Here is a 23,154-nt window from a genome sequence, read left to right on the forward strand (position 1 = left end):
GCGCCTTAATTATCCACTAAACCACCAGGTGCCATAATTTGGTTATATGGTTACCACCCAGCATAGCAAATGGTTTCCTGGTAAACGGGAAACCATTTGGTTTGTCACTGAGTTTAGGGTCACCCATATACAGAAGGAAGAGGAGAGAATGACAAAAGAGGAAGGAAGGACAGAAGGAAAGACTAGAGGAATGGGCAGTCACCCGAGAGCAGCACTACATCAAGTGAGTGGATGGTGAGCACCCTTACACGGAATGCACTGATCCATCTCCGGGAGGAAGCAATAAATCAGATAAGAATACAGTTACATTTATACAACATGCTATCTGGTAATCAGTCTTTTGGAGTCTTCCTCTTTGCTTTTCCTGCAGGAGCATGAGGATTCTCTCCCTTGTAAAATTCCTTAAGAAGTTCAACAGCTTCCTCTGCTCGTATACCTTTCACGAAGTTAATCAGGTAGCCATAGACCTTGGGCACATCAATGACTGAGCCACAACCGCCAAAGCGGTCATTCGAGCAGCCAAATGTAACTTTATCCACCTGTAACTGACCCAGTGCATCAGCACACATTCCACAAGGCTCTACTGTTACATATACATGCACTTTTTGAAACACAGTCCTGTAGTCCAGTCCTTGCTCATGGCACCACTCCAGCACCTGATCAATGCAGTTCATCTCAGCGTGTCGTGTTGCGTTGCGGGTGGCATTGACAGAATTTCTCCCCCGTGCAACCACATTACCCTCGTACACTAGCACACACCCTACTGGCACCTCACCACACCTCAATGCCTCATTTGCCTGATCCAAGGCCTCCTGCATAAAGTCATCTGCAGAGCCTGTCATCTTGGGGTCATTATAATACCAGCATTTGAATTATATCAAATATTTTCCACAGAACACTGAACGACTAACACGACATAATTATGATCTACAGAATGCCATGACTAGAATATACAGCACACATAATTATAAGCCAAGCTAAAGTAAAGTACAGGTAACAAGTGAAAATTCTTTTAATTCCAAAAACAATAAACCAAACACAATTCTGTACCCAAGCTGTACCTACTAACACAGCCTACTTTTAAAAATTACAGTTCATTATTGCACTAAGCAATGGCCATACTTTTGTCTTTACTAACTGTGCATTTACCAGTTTCATAACGTTCCCAGTGCAGTACTTTGAAAACCTGATTTTATCTTATAATAATCTATATGTTTTGTCTCAGAAGGGAATCTTTCCTGTCACTTATTGTTCTTATTATTGTTGACTTATCCTTTTTATGCCAAACTCGGCTTGAAATACTCTATTACTTTACTTTCTGTCAACTGCTTGATTGCAATTTCTGCCCAACCTTTGTTTGCTGCTGGGTTTACTGGACTTGGGTGCATCAGTGTGCTCACCTGCAATGGAGGACAAGAAGTGGAGGTCAAAGTAGCAATGAAAATAATATGGTGTACATATCATCATGAATCTAATTTAACCTATAGCCCTTTCCTCCAAAAATCTTTTCATTTTCTATTTTATAACCTTTTTCTCAATAAGAACTTTATACTTTAATTCAGAGGATAGCGACATGAATGGACAGTGGTATACCTGTATATCTAAGTACAGGTATCACACAAAAAAAATTGTTATAAGAGCCGTGAGGAAATACAATACACCACAAGGTACCAAAACTACCCACAAGTTTCTTGCGCCTATTTTCATCTGTTTATATAAGTATTAGTAGCACTTTATAAATGCATCATTATACAAAATTTCTAAAATAACCTTATACTGACTGACTCAGTCCTCTACCCAATTAATAAGTGAGATTTAGGGTTGGGATGATGATGATAATAAAGAACTAATTTACACAAGCATAACAAATGTACAGACACCTGGGATTTTTCTAACAATGCTAAGCCCTTCAGCTACAGGACATCATTTTCATTGAATCCTATGCAATCTGACGATTTTGTGCAGATCAGAACGTCCTCATACTGAGTGGTTCACCTAAATCTTCCAGTATGAAAACATTCTAAACTAAATATCATGTACACATAGCAAGAATACAACAGAAAATAATATTTTATGTCACTATACAGTAATTGAGGTTTATGTCAATGTGAGCCTCCATCAAAAAGCACCACAAACAATAATACTAGGAGGAGCAACAATGATTAATCAATGCATTAAAATTCTCCATGGTAAATGTACTGTTGCAAACACTTCGGGCTAATAACTGACAATTTGATTCAGCCAATGGAAACATATAAGTGAAAAATTTTATGCAGGTCTGTGACTGTGAAAAAGTGCATTAATGTAAAGCTACATTAATCCTCTCAGCATGAGATATGTCTTCTAAGGTGAATTTGGTTTTAAATACAGAATCAAACAGATGTCCTCTGGCTGAAAGGGTTAGAGGAGAGTGCTTCTAACCCTTCTGCACAAAAGGTCTCTCCCAAGCTTAATAAAATGATCTGTTTAATTTGAAAAAAGTAAGAAAATCTTAATAATGATGATGATATGATGAAAAATTTATCTATGGACTGACGGGGCAACCTCAACTTTTACTGCTGTAAGAATGTACTACTGCAAACTCTGTACTGGCATAATCACTCTAAAACTGGCTGTCTGGCTGAATAAAATCTAACCATTTAACTTACCACACTATCACTGAAAAGTCATCATCATCATTTAATCCTGAGTTGCCCCATGAGGAATGTAGAAGCCCAGGACTAGGCAAGTTGGTCCTGACATTTAAGATGAGAGTGACCAGCTTCACTTAATTGCCCACTAAACCACCAGGCGCCATAATTTGGTTATATGATTACCACCCAGCAATTCAAATGGATTCCTGGTGCACATCATCATCATCATCATCATCTGGACCTCCTTTCCCACCCTAGGGATAATAATAAATAAATAAAAGTATAGATGCTTAATAAGGGTTAACTCCTTGAATTCAATTAGCTACTTTTTTCTTTTCTGTTACTTCAAGATACTTTTATACAACTTAGGAAGGGCCTGTTTCTAGGAAAGAGTTAATCATTTACCCTCTCCAGTTTGAAAAATCTCTCTAAAGCAGAATGAAATTGCCTGGATGGTAAGAATAAATGAAAAATTTATCATCAGACTAAAGGTGTCAAGTACAGTATAATATCACTTTGTTGTTTGGTCTTAGGTATTACACGGCTGTTAGCAGTGTAACAAATTATATACCAACCTCAACATCCTCTATGCCTTCCCTGCTGAGTGCAGCCTGAGCTCTCTGTGTGGCGTAGTTCCCCACCCCCACAATGTGTTGTATACCAAGAAGCCTCACAGTTTCCACCAATGCCTGGTCACATACATGCTCCATCTCATTGCGCTCACTTGCCTAGGCCAAGAAAATACCATATAAAGGGAAAAGAGAAAAAGCTGTAGTTTGACAATAAATAAATAAATAAAATCCAATCCCTTATTGCCACTAACACCACAACAAACAATATAGTGAAAGGACGGCCAAAATTCTATCTGTCTATCTGTAGCCAGATGCCATAATCCCATAAGAGGTGGCTGTTTGTCTTTGAGTTGGTGGTTTTAAGGGGCGGGGCACTAATCCTCCACCAACCCACTTGTTGACACCAATATTACACAGCTCAAATATAAGCTGACAGTTTCATCATCATTCTGAACTACTGGTGTTTCCCCATCTATGGATGGGGTGGGATAGGATCCACACACAGATAAAGACAAAGTACAAATAAACAACTGAGATCAACAGCACATCCACTGAAACAGGCTAGACAATCATTCATACATCACTCAAGCCCATCTCAATACTCTTATCAGCATTTATTTTCAGAGCATGATGCTCAGAGACATTAATAAAACTGTACAACAATCAGCAAAGCTCTTATTCACTACTAATAGGTAACAGTGCTTGAAGTTCTATACAGTACCATACTAAATGTAATTCTACACCAGGGCATCCCACCAAATCCATGAATCTCACAAATTAGGGTATTGTACAGTCAGGGAAAGTTCAATACTACCCACTGTTTGGAATATTGGTGGTCGACGGATAGTCACGAAGCAGCAGCCAGACCCCACATGTCCGGTAACTGTGACTGGGCGGGAGGGTGGCCGGGGGTGGGAGGGTTTGGAGAGTTGCACATGTCACAATATCAATACATGTTTACTGTCAATGGTATGCTTCTTTGGCTTCGTTTTTGTAATGTTCGATTGGAATGATAGTTACAGAGACTGAGATATATATATATTTTTTTTAAATAACAGAACAGAGGAAGGAAAAACAAGTGAATGAAAAAAACAAAAACAAATCCATGTACCAGATTACCGGTGTCTTCCGTTCATAAAATATCTATAACAGTTAGACTTGAGCAGCAGTAAGTTGAAGTTTGGAGGGAAACAACTCTGGGGAAGTGAATTCCACAGAGATGCAATTCAGGGAATGAAAGACTTCTGATAGACAAAAGTTCTGCAGTATGGCTAAGTGACATTCCAGTCATGAGCACTGCCAGCTGCCTATGTAGCATGAGGGAAGGCATGGAGAGGTGGCACCATGGACGCAACTTCGTCTGAGCATTTGCTATACGAATATCTGTAAAATAACGCAAGGGAGGCAATATTCCTTCTTACTTGTAGGGGAGACAGTTTATTAGTAATAGCAGGGTTATTAATAATTCTAACAGCTTTGTTCTGAATTTTGTCCACTTGTTTTAATGCAACCTTTCCACATCCACTCCACAAGGGTGAGCAGTATTCAAGCTGAGAGTGCATATGACTTATAAATTATAACTAACTGCTTGTCAGTGAAGAAGTTACGGACTCTGTACAACAATCCAAGTTTCCTTGAGGTGGTTTTAGCAAGTGATCTAACATGAGAGGTCCAGCTGAGGGCATTGTTAAGCGAGACGCCGAGAATGTCAATACTTTTGGAAATGGGAATATTTGTAGCATTGAAGGTAATATACGATTCTGGCAATACCTGTCAATTACTAAATTGTATATATTTAGTTTACACTAGCATTAAATGAGACAAGGTTATTTTCTCCCCATTCACTGATCGAGGATAAGTCTTGATTTAAAGAGATGGCTGTACTGAGTTGAGAGTTAGAGATATCAGACTTTGTAAATGGATGTCTGAGTGTGAATGAACTATGAAGTGTTGAGTCATCCGCATATGAATGGATGGGTTTATGGGTGACAGATACGAGATCATTAATGAGAACGAGGAATAGGGTTGGTGCCAGAACTGATCCCTGCGGCACGCTGGCGTTAACTGAGTGGAAAGTGGAATATACATCATCTACTTTTACTCTTATTTTTCTATTGCTGAGATATAAGGAAATCAAAGGAACAAAAGAGTTTAGTCCATAGCAAGGGAGTTTGGACAACAGGGAATGGTGCCACACTCAGTCGAAAGCTTTAGAATTATCCAGGGCTACTGCATGAGTTTCACCATGTAGGTCAACTGATTGATGGATGGTATGAGTCAGGAGATTGAGTATGTCAATGGTGGATCTTTCTTGGTGAAAACCATTTTGTCTATCACTAATTAAGTTGCTGGATTCAAGATGTTTAACTATGTGCTTATTAATTACAGTCTCAAAAACCTTACCAAGAGAAGATGTGACAGCTATTGGTCTGTAATCAGAGGGGTCAAAGGAACTTCGTTTCTTTGGAATTGGGTGGATATTGGCTTCTTTCCATGAATTAGGGAATGAAGAAGTACGTATGCATAGTCTGAATAATTCTGCAAGAACAGAGGCAAGTTCTGGGGAACACTTTTTCAAAACAACTGGCGGAATTCCATCTGAGCCTGGAGCTTTGTTGGTAGGTAAATTGTCTAGGATGGATTTCATGTACCTTGTCTGTATTTTAAGTGGAACAATGTCAGGAGAGTCAAGTTCTAGTGCTGGGACATTCTGGCTGGCTTCCTCTAAGGTAGAATTTCTGGCAAATGTACCGGCAAAGATATCTGCTTTCCCACGCGGGTCATTTGTAATATTGCCATCTGGAGATTTTAGTGGGGGAATGGATGATGACTTGTTAAAGTTATTATTGAAAGAACTGAGAGTTGACCAGAATATTCTATTGTCATTAGGGCTGTTAAGTAGTTTTGATGCTTGCTTTTGAAGAAAGTCTGATATACTGTAGCAAGATTTATTACAGCTTTTGCATGGTTTCTAGCAATTTTAAATTGAGAGAGTGATTCATATGTTTTTGATTTCAAGTAACAGTTATAAGCTGATGACTTTTAGGCTGTTGCTCTGGCACAGTTGCTATCAAACCATTTTGGAGAGTTCGATCTTTTAGTGAACTGTTGACTTGGTATGAATAAATCCATACCAGCTAGTGTTAAATCGCAAATGTGGGACTGGGTAGAATTGACATCACTAGAGAAGAAAGACTGCCATGGAATGTCAGCAAGATAATTTCTAAATTCATCCCAGTTTCCCCTATCAAAGTACCATCGGGTCACCCAGACAGGTTCAGAATGGTGAAGTTTGGGGGGGCTAACTAATGAGGCTTTGATGAGATTGTGGTCAGAGGATCCAAGTGGAGACAATACTTCTATCCTGTACTGATCTGGATTAATTGTCAGGAACAGATCCAAAAGATGGGCATTATGGTCAAGATTATCTGGTATTCTGGTTGGTTGGTTTACTAGTTGTGTGAGACTAAACGATTCTGCAAACAGCTCGCACTCTAAACCAGCATCATCAGTCCTGGCAGAGTGCAATAACCATTCAACATTATGTATGTTAAAATCACCCAAGATGGTAATTTCGGTGTTAAGGGCAAGATTAAGGTTACTCAACTGTGTGGAAATGGAATCAAATACACTGGGTTCAGAAGAAGCATTGGGGGAGCGATAAACTACACAGATATATTTGGTAATATTTTGACAGTTTAGTTTATACAACGAGTAATCAAAACTGCGTGAAGTGAAGTTTAAAATGGTGTCAACTCCATATTGGGATTTGATATAACAACAGGTGCCACCCTTATTACGGAAGTTTGTGAGGAGATGGTAACCAGGAAAACAATATGGGGACATTTCAGTAGACAGTGAGATTTGTGGTTCTGTGAGGAATAGGGCCAGAGGGGATATGGACTGTAGGAAAAAATGGACTGAATTTAAGTTGGTACAGTACTAAGCCCATGTCATTCTGTCTATAGGAAAACAAAAAAACCTGTTAATTGCTCATATTAATATTTTTTGGATTATTATTACACACTACCCTTGACTCTAAGTTTGACATGAATAATTACCAGAATAACAATGAAAATGTTTGCAGGCGGATGTTTACAGTAGGACGACAGAGGATAAATGAATAAATTTACACAAATTTACATATATACATAAATACAAACATATATATAAACAGACAGATACATACATATATAATAGTGGTTTTGTTTTCAACACAAAATATAAATACACCAGTATATCATTATGAATATCTCCCAGCGAATTGTCCCATGTTAAAGACGAGAAAGAATAAAAGCATTCAAACCTCTGTCTGAACCCAGCAAACTTCCATAACTTTCCTGACAACACTAGTTCTACAGGCACATTTTTTTTTTCATATTGTCATCTATCCTAACTAAATTAATTCCAACACACCTTCCAAGTCATACATAACACATGATTCCCAATCTATCACTAAACCCTCCTCTGCCCACAATCCCCCGCCTCTCCTTCCTTCACACTCATAGTTACCAGACATATGAGGTCTGGCTGCTGCTTCACATTCACCTGTCTCACACCAGTGCATCGAAGTGGGTAATGCAGAACTTTCCCTGACTGGACAGTACAGTACATCCAAAACCTGGGACCAGTAATTCTCAGCTTGCTTCAACACGTGGAATAAGCGTGTACCGGTACCGTATCTTAACAGCAGACTGCATTCAGTACATATCCTAACTTAATAAAACTTGAGACTTGTAAATCATGAGATTATGGTAGAGTACATAAGTGAATGAACAAATACCAAAACGATAATGTGAAAATAAAAAAACAGATCAAATACCATTTAAGAGTACATCAGGAGTATAGTACCCACTGTCAATACTGAACAAAAATACAATTAATATGAAAACAATTATTAAAAGCCCACTGATCTCAGGGATGTCTTTTTCATTTTATTCCTGACATCTCCTGATGGTTTTATTCAGTTTATATTACCTGTACAGGTATACTTCTTGAATTACACTAGTTGGACATTCCATTTATAAACCCCTTCAATACATTAGGCCTTTTTGAAACTGAATATAAGTATCTGGTACGGTAGTTGCAGGAATAAACAGAAAAAAGATCATTCAGGTTCATGGGGTTTAGAGTGTATCTTACCTTCAGCTCAGGAGGGGTAACATTTTTAGCAGAGTCCTTAAGGAAGAAAAGTGGACAGTAGTTGTGGAGGAAAACGTGCGTGAAGAGAGTCTCAGGTGTCCCACTCAACTGCTTCAAGAGCGACCACATGCGATCACCACTCACCTACAAAGTTTATCATAAAAAAAGTTGTGCTAATTTAACATTGAGCTGACTAACATGAGGGCCACAGTAGCTGCAAACTTGGCAACTACGAACACAATTATCACTCTTAAACAGTGAAACTCAGCCACAACAAGAGTCAAAGTCTGAGCTGACTCATCAGACTGCTATAAAAACCTAACTACACATTTAATTTTTGTTTTTTAATTCCCAACTGTTGGGAAGTAATTAAATGGTTCTGGCAATTGGTTTTGCTGCTAGTCCATAAAACACATCAGCTGTACCATGGCCAACTTCAATAAGTGAATTCCTTATGAGGAAGTATGACATAATTTTCATGTACACTGCTGTGTAGGAGTATGTACAGTACTGAGACTATTGTGATCTGCTATCATGTTACATTATATGGTTGAGGGGACAAACCGGCCTTATACTTCATCTCTTCTACTTCTAACTTTCTGCTGCTACTAAATCTTCCTATCCTGAGAGAAATTTGAATGTTTCTCTGCTGATAGATGATTCTATTTGACAGATCTATGCTGGGTCCAGGAGGTAAGTGATGGAAATGCTTTTAGTGGGATGAAGACAAAGAGGAAGACTAAGCAAACTCTCACCAATGACTGCAACTAAGCTTGTTAGCTCCTTCTGTAGACCTAAGCCCTGAAACACACACTTCACAAACTGTACAGCAGACTTTCACTATTTATGACAGTCTAAAAGATAGTACAAATATTTTATTGTATTTTGGTGATAACCTCCCTTTCCATCTCATTTATGATATATCAGTAAAGTATATGATAGAGATACTGTATTACCATTCAAATGAATATCTATGTATTTAGCTATTGCCAGATGTCTTAATCCCATAAGGGGTGGCAACAAACAAATCGCCTCCATGTTGCCCTGTCCCCTGCCATCACACTGCCCTGCTCCGAGCTCACACCCTCTCTCTCATATACAATACCTCTCCACTCCATCCCTCCATCTCATCCTTGGCCTTCCCTTCCCTTTTTTCCCCCTCCACCTCATTCACATGCACTCTCCTCGCCAGTCTCTCGTTCTCCATCCTCTCCACATGGCCAAACCACCTCAACGTATTTCTCCTAACATTTTCTATCGCATCCACATCCAAACCACAATGCTCCTTCACCTCCTGGCTTGTCAGTCTGTCTCTCCACGTGACCACATGCTCCTCTCAAATGACTCATTTCTACTGCTCTCACTCTTGACTTGTGTCCCTCTAACAAGGTCCAAGCTTCACTTTCATACATTAGGGCTGGTATTACAATACTGTCATGCAGCGACTTTTTTACTTTCATGCTCACTTCCTTGTTCCTTATCACTGCTTTCAAAGAACCAGCAACCTTTCTTCCTTGTTGTACCTTTTCAAGCACTTCATCCTGTAAAATTCCATCCTTTCTCATCACACTACCCAAGTACTTAAATGTATTCATATTTTCCACTTCCTCCTCACCCAACCTCACTGTACATTCACTGACTTCATTTCTCTCTAAGACCATAACTTTACTCTTCCCTACATTCACCTTTAGATTCTGTTTCTTACACACTCTTCCAAATTAATTCACCTGGCCTTGCAGCTCCCCTTCATCTTCACTTAACAACACACAATCATCTGCAAACAACAGTACAGGGAGTTTCCAAACACTGCCCTCTTTCATTATGGCTGCTCCAACATCCACTGCCCTACCTTGTATCTCTTTTATAACCCTATCCATATACAGACTGAACAACCATGGAGACATGACACATCCCTGTTTCAATCCAACTTTCAAATAGAAATATTCACTCAGTTCACTGTCTACACACACTGCAGCCTTGGCACCCTCATACATACTCTTCACAGCATTCAACAAGTTGCCATTTACTTCATATGTTCTTCATACTTTCCACATTCCTTGTCCATCCTCCCTGTCATATGCTTTCTCCAAATGATTATACAACTGGGAATGCCATGCCAAAGCTAATCTGTGGGCTAGGCTAAATTTAATACAGGCTCCGGCGACTCACTCTCATCTGAGTCTAACCATCTGACATTACCTAGAGTAAAACACTAAACAGTACACCCATCACAAACATCAACACCGCTCTGCACACTTTCAATACAATTATACAAAATGCAGACAAAAGACACATCCCTAGAGGCAATAGAAAGAGACACAACCCCAACTTCACAACAGAAATTCAAGGCCTCATCAGACAACGGGACACACTGTGACACTCCCCAACACCCCATACACAAGACACCATAGAACAAATACAAGAACTCAACACTGAGATAAACAATAAAATATCAGAACAGCAAAACACTAAACTGGAAAAATTACCTCCAAGCACTTGACCACAAGGCAAGCTCTACAAAACACTGAACAGCGTCACACTTTCCAACAGCAACACCACACAGTCACACACTGCCATCACAGCAACAGACACCGTGCCCTCAAGCAAACAACAAGCAAGCACTCTCATCAATCACTTTTCACAGGTCAGCAATCTGGGCCCCCATCCCGAAGACCGACATGTCGTCCGACGTGAAGGACAGTTCCCCACAGACCCAGACTACGCACCTTTCACTTACAACCAGACGAAGCACATCATTGGCAACCTCAAGCGCTCATCTGCCTGTGGACCAGACAACATGGGGAACATTCACCTTAAACACCTGGGACCACAAGACATGCAGGCACTCGCCAGCATGTCAAGCTGCAGCTGCTCACACAACATAATACCCAACATCTGGAAGCATGGCAATATCATCACTGTCCCTAAACCCAACAGGGGCCCCACGTTGCCCTCCTCACATCACCCCATCGCACTCCTCTGCACCCCCTCTAAAGTCGCTGAACGACTGGTACTACAACTGGTCACACCTCACATTCCCCTAGTGCAGTCACAACATGGTTTTGGGCTGCTACACTCCACAAACACCCTTCTTACAGACCTTACACAGAGAGTTTTCAATGGCATGAATTCGGTTAGGCCACCACACAGAGCACTCCTGACCACACTAGACATTGGCAAAGCTTTTGATGCCATCCCCCGCCACAACCTCACAAACAAAATACTCAACACAAACAAGCACAGTAACACAAAAAGATGGCTGGCAAACTACTTAGCAGGCAGATGTGCACAAGTAACATTTGCCGGTCAGCCTTCTGGCATCAGAGACTTCACAAGCGGCATCCCCCAGGGATCTGTTTTGTCCCCTACACTCTTTAACCTATACAAGCACGACATACCCACGCCCCACGCACCACAGATACACATAGCTTCCTATGCAGATGATATAACACTTACATGCACGCACCAAAATGCAGACACAGCTGCACACGTCATTCAACCTTACCTCAACACACTACACGAGTGGTTCACCACAAACAGGCTCAAGGTAGCCCCAGCCAAATCTACAGTGACTCTTCTCACAGACTGGACAGCAGAGCGCAGTCACATCCCGTACCTCACCATGAACAACACTCCCCTACCCCTCCCCCCCAAAATCCTTGGTGTAACATATAATACATCAATGTCATTTAAACAACACATCACAAACATTAAAAATAAAATAACACCAAGACTCAAAGCTCTGAGGTTACTTGCCCATACACCATTCGGACACAACAAAGAAACTACCACCACAGTATACAAACAATACATATGTTCAGTAATGAATTATGCAAGCCCTGCCTGGGCTTCTAACCTCACCAAAACACACTACAACACTCTACAGACCATACAGAGCAAGGCCCTAAAAATAATCACAGGCTGCACAGCTACTACACCCACAGACCACCTACATCAAGAAACCAAAGTCCTCAAAGTCAAGGATCACCTAGACATGAGAGGCACCTAGTTTCTTGCTGCAGCCTCCACAAACCCACAACATCCACTAAAGTACATGGCAGCACATCCATCCACACCAAGGAACATCAAAGCAACACCCAGCACACAAAACCATACACAAATACCGTCATCTCTCCCCCCTCGCCCATCTCAGACCAGCTTCCAGAAGCGTATCCACACTCAGATCACTCGCTGCTCGATTCAGTCACTTAAAGATAACTCACAGCTGCATGCGCGGCCTCCTGACATCCACCCTTCTGAATCCTATCTTCCTCGTGGGAATGGGGTCCACCTGGCCAGGCTGAGATGTGGGCACCATCCAGCCCTCTTAAGCTACCAGAAGAGGCTGGATGACTCAGCCGCTGATGCCTGTCCAGGATGCAACACAGCACCCCATACTATTAAGCACATTATGGAAGACTGCATTGCACACAATCACCTACGCCAACAACACAACATACACTCTTTGAGAGCGCTGTGGGAAATCCCGGTCTCGGGCATGGCCTTCCTAAGGGACTCGGGGCTGTTCGGCCAGACTGCCTTGGGAACAACTACTACTACTACTACCTAGAGTAAAATGCAAATGTTATTCTGACAAAGAGAGGATTTATGATATCACCATTAACAATCTCAGGCCCCTACAACTCACTCAAAGCTGAATAAAATAACTGAGGTTAGCTGGAATAAAGTACCATATAAGAGGGAGTAAACTCAAGAAAATGACATTTAATAATACTGTACTGAATATGGAGAAAATTCAACTGGGACATGAGCTCACATCATATAAACCTTATCGGCACTTGTAGCACCCATTAACAAGAAAGTTTTACACCTTACAAACATCACCTTAAATAGAGGAGGTACAAAGGAAATATTTTAAGAAATCAAACAGCATTAAAGTACTGTGTTCAACACAGGATAACAGACAAGAGCAAATGTACTGTACTGAATATTAAGTGTACTGTGCATACTAAAAAAATAATAAATCACATGCAACTAGAGAGAGAGAGAGAGAGAATCTAAAATACTGTACAAACTGAAGTACCTGCACCAATGTTTGAGAGCATCCAGTACAATTAATAATGGCACACTACCACTTCCAGTTAATCTACAGCACCAGCACTGTACAATATATACAGTACCTCTTTCCTTGGACATTTCAGTCCTGTGATGGGTCTCTTTGGGTGCTCATTTGAAGGCCTTGTCACCTCTCCCTTGACACATAACCAATCTTTTGTATAATCAATATGTCCAAATGGTACCTGAAAAGAGAATTCCAATATCAAAGTAGGCTACTCAAGTACAATCTAAAAGTAACAGAAGTATAAATGTACAGTTCAGTATCAAACATAAGTAGAATACAATGTACAGGGATGTATATAAATAGCGAATAACTGCAGCATCAAATTTAAAAATAAAAATTTTCAAATAATTATGGCACATTTTTACATCATTCCTAGATAAACTTTGAAAAAGTTTACATTAAAATACCCTCCAGTACTGCATTAACCCTTTAGAGGCAAGCGCAAGCCTCAGCTGACTAAAATCACCTGGTAGTACAAGTCACCAAAACATCAAAGGCCCTCTCCTTTAGGCTAAAGAGTTGAAGAAAACTGCACTACTGCAAGGCTGCAGGCTACTATTTTGTTTGCTCCTTTACTCAAAGGTAGAAATATGCTGTAGATAAGATCTCGTTTTTCAAATGTTATGCTTAACAGAAAACAGAACATTGGTGATGATTATAAACAACCTGAAATACAGATGGCCAGCACAGAAAGCAACTGTTTAGCCATTATTCATACTGTAGTACCCACCTCTACCACCTGAAATGCCACAAACTTTACGCACATTTCACTCATTTGTTTTAACTTTCCAACTTTATAATACTGTGACATATTTTTGCCTCTGTGAGGCATTGTCAAAACAAATACTTAATATCAATGGCTGAAAAAGTAAAAAAATAATGAAAACATAAAAACAGAAATAACATTAGCTAATCATAACATCAATGAACAAGGGAATAATAAGTAATGGCAATAACAAAACAATTAAATCATGCAATGTGGTAGTTAAGTCAGGAGTACTCATTCCCTTTAATTTCTTCAATACAATTACATATTTATATTTTATTCATGCTGCCTTCATACAATCTTATCTAGCTTTAGTGACATTTTTCAGGCTAGAGGCTACATACAGCCTTCATTAACTCCTTCAATATGAGGGAGGACAGGGTCCTCTGAAGCAGAATAAAATTGTCTTGTACCATACATACAGCCCTAGGTTGAAGGCATGAACAACAGTTTACTCTGTCCCCTCATCCCTTTCTTTTTCTTTTTTTTTTAAGGCAAGAAAGAAGGAACCAAAAGTCAGGAGCCCACAAGACTGTTCCCTCCAAGAAAAACAAAAACAAGATAACAGAGGACCATGTTCTCTTCGAGATGCCTGGACTCACTTCATTTGAAAGACTGGAGATCATAAGCATTAACTTGTACTCTCCCTCCATCTTGGATGCTAAGCTATACATAAAAAAAATCACAAATATAATTATGACGCTAGTAATGAAGAAGTGCTATGGAAAGAATGTAGAACCACCATAATGACTTTTTCTGCAAATGTGCTATGAGAAATTAATAAGCTGCAAAAGAATGACAATCTCTGAGTTAATCTTTTAAATATGTGAATTTTTTCCAGTTCATTCTAGCTACTTCTTGATGACTCTACTCAGGAAATGCCTCTAGTATTCAAGTGCTCTAATTAATGAGGATGACAGTTTACCCAACCCATCCAGTACATTACATATCTAAGTTTAATACAATTGTCTGCAGGTGGAAGGACATCCTGCAATGGAAAGGATGTCACTGTGGTGCAGAGGTTAAGATGGAGAAACTATAGGAGCCTTATTGGAAAATTTTAAGGACAGTACATTCATTTCTTTTGTAGTTTTTATTTTGTGCAACGTATCGATCTACCAATAATACAATGCATTAATCACTTTCTCTGATAAATTTCTTGCGTCTTAATATTATTTCCCTTCAGTATTTGTGCCCGCTTACATTTGAGTTCTACACACAGGATATAATTTGTCTCAATATCCAGACAGGTTTGGTTAGGTTGAATTTAATTACTGTGGTTATTACTAATTAGCAAGAGAAATGAATAGAATAAAAGTTTGTCTTTGGCTAGTTATTTACATAACAGCTGTTAAAAACTATGATATCCATGAATGTTCCGTCCTAAAAACTGACCACCACATCCACTAACCCCAGTCTGTCCCATCCCCCATGGACCGGGGTTCATTCCCAGCAACAGCACTTTCTTGGGGCCTCGGCAGAACTTGGATACAAAGTCTGTATGTATCTCAGAGGCGTAGTCGATAGGGTTGTACACCAGGAGCTTCCCTTGGCCATACTTCAACTTCAGTAATTCCTCACACTGCTTTTTCTCAATGTCAAGGTACTTAAGGACAAGTGAGGTATCTTCAGCTACTGGTGGTATGTGGGCACTGTTGCTAGCATTTTCCTGATCACTGTCTTCACTCTGATTTTTGTCATTCAATTTTCGTTTCTTAAAGTTTGGGTCCATTTTGGAATTTTAGTGTTCACTATCAGGTTTCTTAAAGAAAAAATACAGTACCAGTAGTGTACCTGTATCATGATGAAAATTTTAAAATATATACTGGTACCATAAAAGTAATGAAAGCCGTACGGACTGCAACTGGGAAAAAAAAAAGGGGGGGGGGTAAATTTTCCTAATTATACCACACCCCAGAGAGGTGGAGGAGTGGACAATGAGAAGCTTGGGATTGATGAGTGACTGGTTCGGGTGGTTATGGCCATGTATGTGGGTGCTCACACCCAGGTATGGGTGAACAGGGATTTGAGTGAGGAATTTTCTGTGAATGCTGGTGTGCATCAGGGGCCAGTCTTGTTGTTTATTAGGGTACCTGAAGCCCTCTCACCTGACTTCAGAAAAGGACTCCCGTAGGAGACGTACCGGTATGCTGATGAATTGGTGTAGATTGCAGAGAATGAAAGGGAGGCAGAGGAAACATTTAGGAAATAGAGAGATGGTATGGGGCACATGGGCTTGCGAGTAAATGCAGATAAAACAAAAGTGATGGTATCTGGGGCTGGGGGCAGTACCGGTACTGTCAAAGAAGAAGGGGAGTGGCCATGTGTAATTTGCCACAAGGGCGTGGGAAATAATTCAACCTTGTGCAGTGCTTATGATATGTAGGTGCCTAAGAGATGTAGTAGTATTAATGGTAGACTGAAAGATAATGTTGATTTCATGTGTGCAGTGTGTTGGGGAGAGCATGTGGAGATTGCCAAGTGTGAAAGGACTGAACTTGGTGGTGGGTGTCTTGAGTGTGTGGAGGAGTTTTGTCATTTGGGAGACATATTATATGCTGGAGGTAAGGCTGGAGCTAGCTCTGTGGCTAGAGTGAGGAATGGTTGGAAAAAGTTCAGGAAGCTGTTGCCTCTCCTGACAAGGAGAGGGCTCTCCCTCCATGCTAAGGGATCCTTCTATGCAGCAGATGTTACGAGTGTAATGCTGTATGGTAGTGAGACCTGGGCAGTAAAGGAAGAAGGTATTCGCAGGCTCAAACGTACAGAAATGGCAACGATTAGGTGGATGTGCATTGTGTCCCTGAGTGCGAGGTCTGGGGGGGACCTAGTTTATGATGGCAGAGTTAAGAGGTAGAATGGGACTGAAGTGTATTGGTGTTATGATAAGGAGCAGTAGACTGAAATGGTCTGGGCATGTGGAGAGGATGAAGGATGATAATTGGGTGATGAAAATGAGAGGTGTTAATGTTGGGGATAGGGTAGCAGGATGCAGACCGAAAAAGATCTGGAATGAGGTCAATGAGTGTGACCTCAGGGATGGGGGACTAGATAGGGAAGCTGCCAGAGATCAAGAAGCATGAACAGCTGCCATTTGGTGACCAAGGCCAAGGTATGCAAGCATGCTGGAGCCTTCAAAAACAAAATGAAACAACATGAACCCAACTGAGATAACGAACAATGAAATCAGGCTAATATCAAGTGCTTTTCCAGAGCTATCATCTATGTCTCCACCAGTGTAAAATCTCAATCAAGTACAGCAATTATGGCAATGACAGTGGCCACATTTTCATGCAGGCTACCCTGTACTCTAATCCTTACCACATTAACACACTCACAAGTAAGTTAATATTCACTGGTTCATCCTCCTCCCTTTCCGTCCTTTGTAAATAATCCTCTTTTGTGGATGATCAGGTATGGTTGCACTATCTAATGCTGGTATGGGCTATTCCTTGAAAGAAAAAAAATAGATGTATGGGACTTGAAACAATGAACTCTCCCACCACACCACACACAAATACATTTACCACAGCCCCACACTACCTTGACAACCAACACACTAGGACAATTGGTTGTGTTAGCATGCTCATCAAATCCAACGGTAAATGTAAAGGATACGTAAGAATGAAGGAACGCATTCAACAACACGTTACAGCATTTTGGAAATACACCTAACTAACGTAGAGGGAAATTCATATGCTCATCATTTAGTTTATACAAATTTGATAAATTTTTCATCTATATACATTCATGGCAAATGCACTCTTTATTACTAAGTAGATAAGGAGTGGGAATGGGGGTTGTTCAGCTCATAGCTCCACCTGTTACCGAATCTACCTCCAGACTAGATTAAATTAGGTTAGGTTAGGTTAAGTTATATGCAATGGAAAACGGGGATAGGAGCTGGAGACCACCCCTTATCTCCTTTTTTCTGTACGAAGAAAAGCATTTGCTACGAATGCTTATATAAGAGAAAATGCTTAGAAATGCTTAAATTCAGCAACGACCATATTAGTTTCAGTGTCCGTTAGCCGGGTGTATTTCCAAAAATTTACCCACATCACTACCACAAAATTCACTCCAAAACATACCACCCTGACAACAAGCACGCTACGAGTATTACTTTAATGTTAGTATTCTTTTTCAACCCAAAGAGTATATGCAAAAAATATACAATGTTGAACACATCCACAATGCTCTAGCACACACTGTTCACCACAACACTCATTCCCATAACAACCAAACCAACACGCTGCCGAGTCGACAGCTGATTCAGTCTGTGTGTAAACATTTCTGCGTTCGTGTTTGCCATGATGGTGGCTATATACTTTGGCTTCAGTCGTCATGATTTCGATTAGTTTTTACTTCTGTAGGCATTATATCAGTAAACCACAACAAACCCATATCTTTTTTTCTTTTACTTCTATGGTATAAGTTTATCATGGGCTGAACCATTAATGACAAACAAAAGGACTCAGCCCGCTAAATTTCAATGTTGTAGCACCCCGCTGAAAGCTCATCTAGATATGGCTGAAAATGCCCTTCCCCTGCAGATCCTCCTTTCGGGAGACAAGGAGGGAGCTGAAGGATATTTGTACAACCAGTCAACTCCTTCGTCTATTATATCGGTGCCATCGCTGAAAGGCACCCCTCTCCAGCACCACAGTCTACAGTATGCTGTAAAAGCAGCTATCCCTGTGTGTAATTCACCGGGTCGGTCAGGATCACTTGATGGTCGTGATCGTCAGCTTTTACCCTCCCGGAAGGGAGCTGAGAGCTCATATAGTCCGATCTAAGGGCAAGGCTGTGACCTTCACACACGCACACACCCGTCCCCTTGCTCAAGGGGGACAGTAACCACCCACTTCGTCAGTGAAACTTTTTCGCAACCTGAGCGGGGCGCGAACTCTCGTCCACCAGTTGGCAAGCGAGAGCGTTACCACTGCACCAGCGAGCGGTGTGTGTGTGTGTGTGTGTGTACCTACTTAATTGTTCTTACCTACTTGTATCTTTGCAGGAATGAGTCAAACTCGTACTGTCCCGTGTATTAAACCATTTTTATCATACATAGCCTTAAATTTTTGAATAGTTTTGGCACACACTATTTCATTCGGTAGTGCAATCCCCTGATCAGTTTCCCTATGTGGGAAACTGAATTTCCATACGTCTTTATCATCTCTTTGTATGCAGTTTTTTAGAGAGTCCTCTTGCTGATGCCTCCCCATAGGTCAGCGTTTCTTAACCTGGGGTGCTGAAATCAGTTTTAGGGGATGCTGGAAAATGCTGCATTATATTTTTTCTTACTGGATTTGCTTAGTATTGGCATCCCTGATTTTTTTTTTTTTTTTTTTTGAGACAGTATAAAATAAAATGTCAGGCAGTACTTCACTTTACTTTAACCCTGCAGTAGTGTAGCAACTGCAGTCCCAGTAACCAGATGTAGAGGGGTGCTGGACTGAGACCTTATTACAAGGGGGGTGCTGAGGTCGGAAAAGGTTAAGAAACGCTGCCATAGGTTATATAATTTTTCCTTCCCTGAGATGCACTTACAGTATACAGCTTAATCATGTTTCCTCTTTTCCTTCTCTCTTGTAATGTTGGTAAATTCAGTTTTTCTAGTCTTTCTTCATAACTTATATCCTTTAAGCCTGGTACCCATCTTGTAGGGGCCCTTTGTACTACAAATGTAGAAGTGTGCATGGAAAAGTTTGGAAGGAATGAGAGAGTGTTTTTGATCGGTGATATGAATGGTAAAGTTGAGAATGTGAAGGTGGATGGAATAGTTGGTGAGTGGGGTGTGCCTGCTGAGATAGATGAGAATGGGAGTGCGTTAGTGGACATTTGTGCTGGGAGGGGGTTGGTGATAGCCAATACCCTCTTCAGGCATAAAATGATCCACAGGTATACATGGCGAGTGATGAGAAGGGTGGGTGGTGAACTGAATGAAAGGAAGGCAATGATTGATTATGTGTGTGTGGATGAAAGGATGCGAAGATGTGTAATGGATGCAAGAGCTTATAGAGGTTGGGGGAGTGGACTTTCTGACCACTACTTGGTGGTGGCCAGAATTAGGATTCAAGTAAGATGGAGGAATAGAAGAAGGGAAAGACGAGAGGAAGGAGTAGTTGCAAGGAGAGTGGAAAGGTTACAAGACGATGAGAAAAAGGCAGAGTATAAGAGAGAAGTGGAGGAACGATTGGGCAAATATGAATTGGAGCAGATGGGAGACGTGGACGGTGTGTGTAGGATATTTACAGAAGAAATATGTGCAGAATGTGATGTGGTGTGTGGAAGGAAGAGAAGACGGAGAGGGGTGCAAGGAACAGGAACAGCGTGGTGGACTGAAGAGGTGAGACAGGCTGTGGCACAAAAGAAGAAAGCATACAATGAATGGATGAGAAATAGGGGCGTGGAAGAAGTTGAGAGACGGAAGAGAGAGTTATATGTAGAAAGAAAGGAAAGAGGTGAAAAGAGTAAGACAGGGTGGAAGTGAAGTTAGCAGGGGAGTGAAAGATAAAAATGGTAGATTACTAGTGGAGAAGGGAGAAAAAGTGAGCAGATGGAGAGAACACTTTAAGGAATTGTTGAACATAGAGGATAGAAGTAATGAGAGTATAAGTGGCTGGGGAATGGCTGGGAGAAGGAGGGAGGTGAGAAGACAGGAAGAAATCAGTAGGATAGAAGTTGTGGAAGCAATGAAGAAAGTTAAATCGGGGAAAGCCCCAGGAATTGATGGAGTGTGTGGTGAAATGCTGAAGCATGGGGGAGAGATAGTAGTAGAATGGATGTGGAAGATGTGCAGATTGGCCTGGGAGGAAGGTAGAGTCCCGGAGGATTGGAAGTCAAGTATAATTATTCCCTTGTACAAAGGAAAAGGGGAAAAAGAAGTGTGTGGTAATCATAGGGGCATTTGTCTTCTTAGTATAAATAGGAAAAGTGTATGGTAGGATACTTATTGACAGAGTTAGAGAAAGAACAGAGAAATTAGTTGGAGAAGAACAGGGAGTCTTTAGGAAGGGAAGAGGTTGTGTAGATCAGATATTCATTCTTAGATCTTTTGTGGAAAAGTTTCTAGAGAAGGGAAAGAAGTTGTATGCGGCTTTCATGGATTTGGAGAAAGCATATGACAGGGTGGATAGACAAGGATTGTGGAAAGTGTTAAGAATATATGGAGTAGATGGGACGTTGTTGAATGCTGTGAAGAGTATGTACGATGGTGCGAAGGCTGCAGTGCGTGTGGATGGTGAACTAAGTGAATTTTTCTCTTTGAAAGTTGGGTTGAAACAGGGATGTGTCATTTCTCCATGGTTGTTCAATCTGTACATGGATGGGGTAATAAAAGAGGTACAAGTAGGGTAGTGGATGTTGGAGTGGCCCTGGTGAGAGAGGATAGTGTGTGGAAACTCCCTGTACTGTTGTTTGCAGATGATACTGTGTTGTTGAGTGAAGACGAAGGGGAGCTGCAGGGCTTGGTGGATGAGTTTGGGAGAGTGTGTAAGAAACGGAATCTAAAGGTGAATGTAGGGAAGAGTAAAGTGATGGTCTTTGAGAGAGGTGAAGTCAGTGAATGTACAGCGAGGTTGGATGGTGAGGAATTGGAAAATGTGAGTACGTTTAAGTACTTGGGTAGTGTGATGAGTATGGATGAAGGTTTGGAGGGTGAAGTGCTTGAAAGGGTACAGCAGAGAAGAAAGGTTGCTGGTTCTTTGAAAGCAGTGATAAGAAACAGGGAAGTGAGCATGGAAGTGAAGAAGTTACTACATGACAGTATTGTGATACCAACTCTAACGTATGGAAGTGAAGCTTGGACGTTGTTGGAAGGACACAAGTCAAGAGTGAGAGCAGTGGAAATGAATTATTTAAGAGGAGCCTGTGGAGTCACATGAAGAGACAGGCTGACGAATGAGGATATAAAGGAGCGTTGTGGTGTGGATGTGGATGTGATAGGAAGCGTTATGAGGAACACACTGAGGTGGTTTGGCCATGTGGAAAGGATGGAGGGTGAGAGACTGATGAAGAGAGTGTATGTGAGTGAGGTGGAGGGGGGAAGAGGGAGGGGGAAGCCGAGGAGGAGATGGAGGGATGGGGTGGAGAGGTATATGAGAGAGGGAGGTGTAAGTTGGGAGCAGGGCAGTGAAATGGCGGGAGACAGGGCGACTTGGAGGCGATTTGTTTGTGGCCACCCCAAACGGGATTGAAGCGTCTGGCAATAGATGGATAGATAGATGATTCCAGACTACTGAATAATATTCCAGGGTTGGTCTGATGAATGATGTTATTATCTTTCTCAGCATGTCTTCATTTATATATGGGAATGCTATTCTCATATTAGCAGGCAGTGTATGCACGTTCCGTCCCTTCTCATTTATGTGGTCGGGCGGATATAGTCTGTTATTGATAATCACTCCTAGGTCCTTCTCCTTTTTTGATATGTGTAGGGTTGAACTTCCTAGCTTATAATCCCAATCTGGTCTTTTTCCACTCTTGCCAAACTTAAGTTCAAGACACTTGTCCACACTGAAATCCAGTTGCCATCTCTTCCCCCATTCATGAAGCTTATTCTTCTTGTAGCTCTCTGCAAAAGTCTGTGTTTGTAATTCTCCACTGTATTTTTACATCATCAGCAAACATATTTAGATGGCTTCCATTTCCAGTGTTCCTGTCTATATCATTTATGTATACTCACAACATAATTGGTGCCAGCACTGAGTCCTATGGAACTCCGCTAGTCACCTCCCTCCATGATGAGTAATTACCCCTTAGTACCGTTCTCATTTACCATTTTCTAAGAAAATCCTTCATCCAACAGTAAAGATTACCTTGGATTATTCCTTGATGGTGCAGTTTCCATAAAAGTCATTGGTGGGGTACTCTCAAATGCTTTCTTAAAGTCTAAATAGATACTGTCCACCCATCCCTCTCTTTTCTGTAGTGTGTGTGTGTGTGTGTGTGTGTGTGTGT

The 23,154-nt window shown here is 41.0% G+C and overlaps 2 protein-coding genes across 4 annotated transcripts; both read right to left on the bottom strand.

The window, feature by feature from the left end:
• Nucleotides 1-197: 197 nt before the first annotated feature.
• On the bottom strand, nt 198-842 carry LOC145397760 (tRNA-specific adenosine-34 deaminase catalytic subunit ADAT2). The gene has a single exon (XM_080270785.1). The coding sequence runs from the start codon at nt 840-842 to the stop codon at nt 333-335; it is 510 nt and encodes a 169-aa protein (XP_080126911.1). The 3' UTR covers nt 198-332.
• Nucleotides 843-862: 20 nt separating this feature from the next.
• Nucleotides 863-18,470, bottom strand: Smug (Single-strand-selective monofunctional uracil-DNA glycosylase). Of its 3 annotated transcripts, none has more exons than XM_080270783.1 (6): nt 18,443-18,470; nt 15,608-15,958; nt 13,489-13,608; nt 8,348-8,491; nt 3,209-3,361; nt 863-1,400 (listed from the first exon to the last, which is right to left on the bottom strand). In XM_080270783.1, exons 2-6 carry the CDS (start codon nt 15,926-15,928, stop codon nt 1,278-1,280), a joined length of 861 nt encoding a protein of 286 aa, XP_080126909.1. In that variant the 5' UTR covers nt 15,929-15,958; nt 18,443-18,470; the 3' UTR covers nt 863-1,277. The 3 variants fall into 3 exon arrangements, with proteins under 3 accessions (XP_080126909.1, XP_080126908.1, XP_080126910.1); XM_080270782.1 differs by having other exon boundaries at nt 18,403-18,466; XM_080270784.1 differs by lacking the exon at nt 863-1,400 and adding an exon at nt 2,802-2,887 and having other exon boundaries at nt 18,403-18,466.
• Between the last annotated feature and the right edge of the window lie 4,684 nt (nt 18,471-23,154).

The sequence above is a fragment of the Coenobita brevimanus genome, chromosome 43, assembly GCF_032717465.1.
Source record: "Coenobita brevimanus isolate Jiangsu-jjx chromosome 43, ASM3271746v2, whole genome shotgun sequence".
Taxonomy (NCBI): Eukaryota; Metazoa; Arthropoda; class Malacostraca; order Decapoda; family Coenobitidae; genus Coenobita; species Coenobita brevimanus.